We start from the raw sequence: 8,514 nt of genomic DNA, 5'->3' as shown, positions 1-8,514 counted from the left end.
ACTGCATGGTCATTTGTACCTACAGGTAACCTTTTTTATTAAAGCTTACCTGCATGTGAAATTAAGATCTCCTAAATGTGCACTGTTGAGATATTTTTTGCAGCGGGTGATGTCACCAGCGCATACGCACTTCGCTCTGAACTGGAGGCATACTGAGAGTGCTGTCAATCCAGAGCACTGTGCCAGTACTGTGACTCTGTGGAAGTGACATCGCAGCTTGGCTATTCAAACGGCTGGTGAAGATGGAAGCCCTGTCAATGACTGCGGGAATGTTATGTCTTTACCTGCAGGGCTACTTCTGTTTTTTTTTTTTTTTTTTCCAGACCTAACTACCACATTTCATGAAGATCACTGGTGTTGTTTCAGTAAAGATCCAACCTGTGTCTTTATAGTGATAAAATAAAATTTATAGTGGATGACGCCATTATCTGTTCTCTCTGGTTGTCAGCTGCTAGCTAAGTGCAATAGCTTTATCATACTTTAAAAGAAGCTATGTATACAATAGTTTCTTGCTAACTGTTAACATGCAGATTGTGGCTTCAACAGAAGTCATAATTTACTTTTTTTTTTTTTAAAGCCATGTGCATATCTGTGCAAAGAGAGGGTGTTTAGAGGCCAGTAGTAGGGCAATGAAAGGGTAGAACAAAGCCTGTTAAAGTGGAACTTTTTACTGCTTGCACATAATGACATATAAACCCTCTAGTGTGCCCTTGTCCAGCAGTGTTTTGTCTGCGCTCTTCTTTTGTTGCTATGTCCAGTGCGCTGATATCTTCTGCAGTCTTTCAGACTCCACCACTGGGTCGCCACTGATAATGTGCCTCTTGTACATTAATTTTGGAGTTGCATTGTCTCAGCATCTTACACATTCTGGGAATGAGCTAGGTGTGTACATCACAGTACAAATGCGCTGCAGATGGTGTACACAAATCTAAAAATTTGGAATCAGTAATTCTTATTCTGGAGGTTCTTCTTTACCTTTCATGGTAGGTCGCAGCAAGTTTGAGGCAGGCCAGATGTCTCACAAAATTATATTCTCAGAGAACCTGGTGCATTTTTTTTTTTTTTTTTTTTATCTTTGTATGCCTATGAAAAAGACAACCCTTGATATGTGATTGTTGCCATCCATGTAGTAATTTACACTTCCTTCTCCACAGATGATGGGTCTGGTCCCGATAAGATAGCACACATCATGGGTCCACCAGACAGGTGTGACCATGCAGCCAGGATTATTGGGGACCTATTGCAAAGTTTGAGGGTAAGTCATGGAGAAGGTGTAGGCATTAAAAGTTCAGCTTTTATAGAAATAAAGGCGCATGCTTTGAAAGGTTAAAGTGTAGTTTTAAACTGATACATGTAAACTGTGCCAGAATTCTGCAGACTCAATACATGGCATGCCCAAACCTCCGATACGGGCAGGCAGTTACTGAATTTCAGGAAAAATCAATGAACTGCAAGGACTCTTGCCAGCACCCTTGCAGTTCATTTAAGTACAAGCCATCGGTCGCTGAGGCCGACAGTACTTGTAGTTCATTTTCTCAAAACTCTATGAATGAATGACTAGGCCGTGTGTCACATGGAGGGGGGATTGGGGGAAGAGGATGCAGGAGCTGGAACATGTATTAATACAAGATAAACATGTAACATGTTTCAAAAGTGAACTTCTCTTATCTCTGTGCACTCATTGCTTTTTTTTTTTTTTTATTTCAGAGTGGTCCACCTGGACCCCAAGGCCCTGGCATGCCACAAGGTGGCAGAGGAAGGGGCAGGGGGCAAGGACCATGGGGACCACCTGGTGGTGAAATGACATTCTCTATTCCCACTCATAAATGTGGCTTGGTAATTGGCCGAGGTGAGTCCATATTTGTATTTGACACTTTACTGTCTTGAATGCATAGCTAATTCTCTCAATGTTTTCCCCGGCCTCAGTTTATAGATTGTTTCTGCTTCACAGGTGGGGAGAATGTTAAGGCAATTAACCAGCAGACGGGAGCATTTGTGGAGATCTCCCGACAGCCGCCACCTAACGGTGACCCCAACTTTAAAATGTTCATTATCCGTGGCGCACCACAACAGATTGACCATGCCAAACAACTAATTGAAGAAAAAATTGAGGTATTATTGACTTTTATTATTGTGAGAAATGGGGCAAATCAGTTTACCGTAGTAGCTAGGCCTTATTGCTTTTTGCCTTTTTTTTTTTTTTTTCCCTCTGATAGAATTCCCTCCACACCACAGTATATCAGGGTGACCACACATTAACAAACCCCTAAGGGAGCGTTTTTAAATACTACAGCTCCTGTAAACAATTGTTTGGACTCAGGATTTAAATGTAGAGAGATGTGAGGCTGGCCATACATTATACACTTCTTGTGCAATTTTATTTTAGATTTACCAAAACCATATAAAATGAGGTCAAACCTAAACACTTTCAATATGTAAGCAATTAGGCAGGCCCTTGCACTATATCATTTAAGGTAAATCCAAAGGAAACTGAAGAAGAAATTTGTATAATGTATGGCCCGGCTTAGGCAGGCGTTGTCCTGTCATGTTTAGTTTTAGGATTGAGCCCTAGTTCACACTTTTGCGATGCAGGATATGTAATCCTGTGCGTTTCTCACACAGCATTGCAATTGCACGGTGTCAATGCGATCTGGTGCGGATGTCAGTGTTAGATTAACGTCGCCCCGAAACCGATCACAAAACGCAGTGCGATTGCCTGAATCGCATGGGTGTGAACATGTGATGCGATTCATGTGTGGGGGGAAAAAGGGTCCTTCACTTTTTTGGTGCGAATGCAATGCGATTGAGCCATACAAAAAGTAAGGCTCAAATCTTTGCTGCACAAACATTGCAGATTACGTGCACAGGAACACAATGCGATTCCTGCGCAAATCACATACGGTGTCTGCATCGCACAAGGGTAAACCCAGAGTTAATCTACAGTCGTCAATATTTTCTTATTAACATAGGCAAATTAGATGTAGTAGGATCTTAAGTGTTTTGGGTAATTGTGGCCCCTCTCACCCTGAAATTTGAGGTTAATTTGAAGTGATAGTAAAGCCTTTTTTTTGTTTTTTGTTCGGTTTTATTTTATCTTTTTCGTATAATAAAAACATGTTCTACTTACCTGCTCTGTGCAGTGGTTTTGCACATAGTAGCCTGGATCCTCCTCTTCTTGGGTCCCACTAATTTGTTTTTGTTTTACTTCTTTCTAGGGCCCCCTTTGTCCGATTGGGCCTGGCCCTCCAGGTCCTGGTCCATCTGGACCCATGGGACCATTTAACCCTGGCCCTTACCCACCCGGACCTCCAGGAGCTCCTCCACAGTATGTACCGCTAAATTATCTCTAAATCAGACTTGCATTGTATGAATTTTGTATTGTATGAATTTTGTAAAAGGGCAGCTATGCGACACAATGCAATTGATATGTCACCACTTATCTACATTAGTACATGTCGGGAGCGATTAGACACTAGCTACATTCCATGTAGAGTAATATAGCCACCCTCGTGAAGGAAGTTAAAGCGGGAAAAATGTATTTTTCTGGCTGTGCTTTCCAATGCTGCCATTATCATGGCTACAGCTGCCTAATACAAAAGCTGCCTAAAATGTCAAGTCTTTGGACAGACGCAGCTCTTAATGCTTCTTCACTATTAGGTTATGTGCCATCTACAGGAGTAGACTAGGAAGTGAAGTTTTCACTAGGGATGCACCAAAATGAAAATTTTGGGCTGAAACCGAAAATGCAGGATGCCCTTGGCCGAAAACCGAAACCAAAAATGACTTTTCCCCCCAAAATTTTTTAAAATGGATAGAACAGGGGCATACACCTAAAACAGGCAGCGACGTACACCTGTTGCTGCCACCCTGTCACAGTATATGTACTGTGATGGGTTGGCAAGAGGTCAATTTAATTACCAATGGTATTTGTATTATGCAGCATGAGGGGGTTAATGTATTGCCACTGCTGGTCACTCATCTATTAGTGACCGACCAGTGGCAGTTAATTAACCCCTTTGTGCTGCATTAGTGCAACCAGTATCAATGCAACCAGTGTTAATTAACACTGATACTGGTTGCACTAATGCAGCACAAAGGGGTTAATTACCTGCCACTGGTCAGTCACTTATAGATGAGTGACCAGCAGTGACAATACATTAACCCCTCATGCTTCATAATACAAATACCATTGGTAAGCTCCCCCCCCCCCCCCCCCCCACTGCCTCATGGTCCCCCTCGGCAGTACACCCCCCCCCCCTAGCTCAGCGCCCCCCCCTCGGGTGTCCTTCATTTAAAAGTCCCGCCTCTGGCCGGCGGCCCGCCTGCCGGTGATGTCACTACTACGATCTGTGTTGAATGAAGTGACATACCGGACGGGAGGGCGGGGCGAGCGGCCGCTATAGATACTAGAACTATGTGATCCATCCCTGTCAGCTCAGCGGGACTGTGTGTGAATGAGAAGTGACCTGACACCGGGCGGGGGGAGCGGCCGCTAATAACTATAACTATGTGAGCCTTCACTGTCAGCGGAGATACATGCCTGACAGTGAAGTGAAGGCTCACATAGTTATAGTTATTGGCGGCCGCTCCCCCCGCCCGGTGTCAGGTCACTTCACATTCACACATAGTCGCGCTGAGCTGACGGATGGATCACATAGTTCTAGTATCTATAGCGGCCGCTCGCCCCGCCCTCTCGCCTGGTATGTCCATTCATGCACACATCTAGTAGTAGGGACGTCATTGAGAGGCGGGCGGCCGGCCAGAGGCGGGACTTTTAAAATCTGCCCTGCGCTGCGCCCTCCTCCTTCCTCACGGCGGCCATTATTTTCGGCAATGTTAACCCATTATCGGCCGAAATGGGATAGGCTCATTTTCGGCCGATAATTTCGGTGGCCGAAATTTCGGTGCATCCCTAGTTTTCACTCGACACGCCTACAGGGTCTGTCCCTCATGACATAACCCCAGACACACTGTGCTCTCAAATCAGTTTCTTGTTGCCTAGTTTAGGAGTAGGACCTAGGTTCCCTGCTGGGACTTCGGTCTCAGTTTTTTTTTTATTGTGAGAATGTTTTTCTCTTTACTCGCTATTGCTAGCTAGTGTCAGGGGGATCCTCCTGGTGAACTACAAGCGACAGCCGGGCTGGGGTTTCGCATTGGATAATTTAGATCCTTATTTGTTCCCAGCCTGGAGTGTGAGCAGGTTGTGGTCCACCCAGGCCTCGCTACGACGGAGCCGCGGTGGATGGGGACGAGCCTGCGAGCGGATGCCTCGCCGGGACGCATCGACCTGGAACGCCCTGAGTCGCAGCGTACCCCCTTTGGCTGGCAGCACCCCCACTCGGGGTGGGAGGCGAATTGTATCGAAACACAGCCCACCCAGTCCATGGTATGGTGAGTGATTCATTACCACCTGTGTCCCTGTAGCAGACCTGAGGGGGAGATGTGGGCCCACTTCTGGGGATAACAGGGCTGTGTTTTCTCTGAAAGATCCCCCGGGCCTATCAGGACAGGCCCTGCCCTCCTTGCTCTAGGGGGGCGCTATAGTCGGTACTGAGGATGTTACCTTTACCTGGGGGCTGGGGGGGTCCCTTTAGGTGAATTCCTGTGGTGGCCTCATGCCTGGGGTCCTGAGCGCTTGGCGCCGTTTTCGGCTGCCATTTTAAGTGTGGGCAATAGGCTCTTTGTGTAAGGGTAGCGGCCATTTTCCCTAAGCTTCCTATACTTTACTATTGGCACCATTTTTTTGTGGCCTCAGGCTACACAGGCAGTGTGCGGCCTCTAGTGGTGATATGTCACTTCCTGTCAGATGTGTTCATGCTGGAAATTGCACTACAGAGCTGCGACTTCTCAGAGGTGATAAAGTAAGGGGTTTTGTTCCTTTGGGTATTCCTCGGGCGCACTTTTTGCTCCTGCCAGCCTTTAAGGGGGAATCCAGATACAGCGTGGTACAGCGGTGTGGACCGCGATTGTGATTTAAAATGGCAGTGCACTTTTTTTTTTTTTTTTTTTTTTTTAAACTTGCAAAATGGAGTCCCAAGGTAAAAAATTCCCCCCTTTAAACTTTATTAGTGTGCATGTCGGACCATCCGGATCGCAGTCTCTCATGTCTGTCTGCAGCTTTGAAAAATCTGGCGTCAAAGGTAAACTTTGATAAAACAAGTCGCTTTCCAGAAATGGCCACTGCCTTCTGAGTCCTCTGATTCAGAGCCTGATATGGTCGCCATGGACCATCCCATCCCTGAGGGATTTCTGTCTTTGCAGTCAGATGGTCAGGAGGATATGCCCTCCTCGGCTGAAGTGCGGGAACGCTCTAAGGTGAAGGCACTGATTCTTTCAGTAAGGGAAACATTGAAAATTGACGAGCCCACACAGTCAGGACAGCAGGTTGTTTTTGGCTCCCGCAAAAGCCCAGAAGTCGGGTCAGGTGTTGCCTTGTCCTGAAGACCTTTACCATATGGTGAATGGGCAATGGCGCATTAAACACGTGCTAGTGGTGCAAAGCGCTGTAAACGCCGTTATCCCTTTACCGACTCTGTCTCAAATAAGGTGGATCACCCTGTTTCCAGAACAAATCTACTGTGGTGCCTGTAGAAGTCTCCCCGGTGTTTGCGGACCGGTGGAATCCCTTTTCCGCCACCTGCAGTTGCTGGCGGGTTCGATACTTAAACCTTTATTCGCGTCTGTCCTGGTTTCTTAGACGGTTACAAAATGGGTTGCAGTGCTTGGGGGTAACTTGAACGCTGAAAGTTCCCCTGACTCTGTTGAGCTCACGCTCCAGATGGCCCAGGCCCTGGTGTAACTTTGTGCTGCGGCCCTGGACGCGGCTCCTCTGGTTGCCAGAGTGTCAGTGGTGGGGATTACCATACGCTGCATGGTGTGGCTGCAGAGCTGGTCGGCGCACCAGGCTTCTAAGGCCTTAACTGATCTCCCATTTTTTGGGGTGATCGCCTGTTTGGGGACTCGTTGAATGAGTTAATCAAGGGCCCAACTGGGGGGTAAGAGTTTTCTGCTACCCCAATCCTAAAAAGGCAAGGCTTCGCAGTAAGAGGGGACCCTCTTTCTCGGCTTACAGGCGATTTATTTTTCGTGCCTCAAGGGAGCAAGGAAAAGGTAAATCGTTCAGAGCCTCTGGAGATAACTAGAAGGCTTAGTTGGGTAAGCCCAAGACTAGCCGGTCTGGTTTGACGGAAACATCATCTTCTGCGTAAAGGGGCGCCCTCACCCGATTCTGGGGTGGGGGTGTCTGTTACTTTTAGGAACCCTGGACGTCTGATTTTGGACAAATGGGTTCCTGAACTAATTCGTTCAGGGTACAAGATCGAAAATCGGTCTCGTCCAGCAGGCAGATTGTTTCCTCAAGTCTGTCGCCGGCTCGCTTGAAGGATCTGAGGCAGTGCATGATCTCCATGCACAGGGAGTGTTTCTGTCGGTTCCTCAGCGGGATAGGTTGAGGTTTTTATTCAAACCTGTTCACAATGCCCAGAAAGGTGGGCAAGGTGCGTCCAATTTTGGACCTTAAGTCACTACCGCTTTGTATAGGTGCAGAAGTTTCAGATGGAATCCGGTCGGTGGTAGTGTCTTTCAATCGGGGATTTTCTGGCCTCCATTGATATCAGTTGCGTATCTGCACATCCCTACCTACGAGGGTCATCAGCGGTCTCTCCGTTTCGCAGTGGCAGAAGAGCACTTTTAATTTGTGGCTTTACCCTGTGGTCTAGCCTCTGCTCGCAGAGTTTTCCCCGAGGTTTTGGCTCCGGTGTTGGCTTTGTTCCGAAAAAGGGGATTGCGATCCTCTGGTATCTGGACGATCTCCTGTTGAGAGCAAGTTCTCACCCAACCCTGTTGGGCGACCTGTCCATCATGGTTCAGACCCTTCAGGAGTTCGGGTGGACCACCCAACTTCAAATCTGCGCCGACTCTGTCGGTGCGATTGAATTACCTGGGTATGATTTTGGACTCCTCGCTGGAAAGTCTTTCTCCCTGAGGACAAGCTTAGCATAGCGTGATCGGGTTGCTGTTGGGAAACGCTCTCCTCCCTGTGGACTTGCATGCGGGCTTTGGGACACATTGTGTCGACCCTCGAGGCAGTCCCGTTTGCTCAAACTCACACAAGACCTCTACAGATGGATTCTTGTCAAGTAGAACAAGGATCCACAGTCCTTTAGAATGGTATGTCTGAGCCGGTCCACGAGGTTGGAGCTCTCGTGGTGGCTTCTGTCTCCTGCTCTGAGCCAGGGCGAGTCTTTTTCTACCACTGTTGTGGATGGTGGTCACCACGGATGCCAGCCTGTTGGGCTGGGGTGGAGTGTTGCACTGTCTCTGTGCCCAGGGATTCTGGTTAACAGAGGAATCCTCCTTGCCGAAAAATGTCCTGGAGCTCAGGGCAATCGGGCTCTGCCTGCTCCACTGGACGCCTCGGTTGCACGGCTTTCCAGTTCGGGTACAATCCGACTATGCCGCGGCTGTGGCTTACATCAATCATTCAAGGGGCACCAAGAGGGCCTGGGACGTGTC

The 8,514-nt window shown here is 47.7% G+C and overlaps 1 protein-coding gene across 3 annotated transcripts in view; it reads left to right on the top strand.

Moving 5' to 3' along the window:
- KHSRP (KH-type splicing regulatory protein) overlaps positions 1-8,514 on the top strand; it is a 68,860-nt gene that overhangs the window by 39,640 nt on the left and 20,706 nt on the right. For all 3 annotated transcript variants that reach the window (XM_082254850.1, XM_082254849.1, XM_082254848.1), the window contains 4 exons: positions 1,155-1,255; positions 1,708-1,849; positions 1,952-2,112; positions 3,216-3,325. In XM_082254850.1, coding sequence (XP_082110976.1) covers positions 1,155-1,255; positions 1,708-1,849; positions 1,952-2,112; positions 3,216-3,325 — 514 coding nt within the window. The remainder of the gene's footprint in view (positions 1-1,154; positions 1,256-1,707; positions 1,850-1,951; positions 2,113-3,215; positions 3,326-8,514) is intronic.

The sequence above is a fragment of the Pelophylax lessonae genome (genome assembly GCF_965119305.1).
Source record: "Pelophylax lessonae genome assembly, chromosome: 4".
In the NCBI taxonomy this organism is placed as follows: domain Eukaryota; kingdom Metazoa; phylum Chordata; class Amphibia; order Anura; family Ranidae; genus Pelophylax; species Pelophylax lessonae.
Note: the sequence above shows the minus strand (reverse complement) of the source record. Positions and strands in the feature narration are given on the sequence as shown.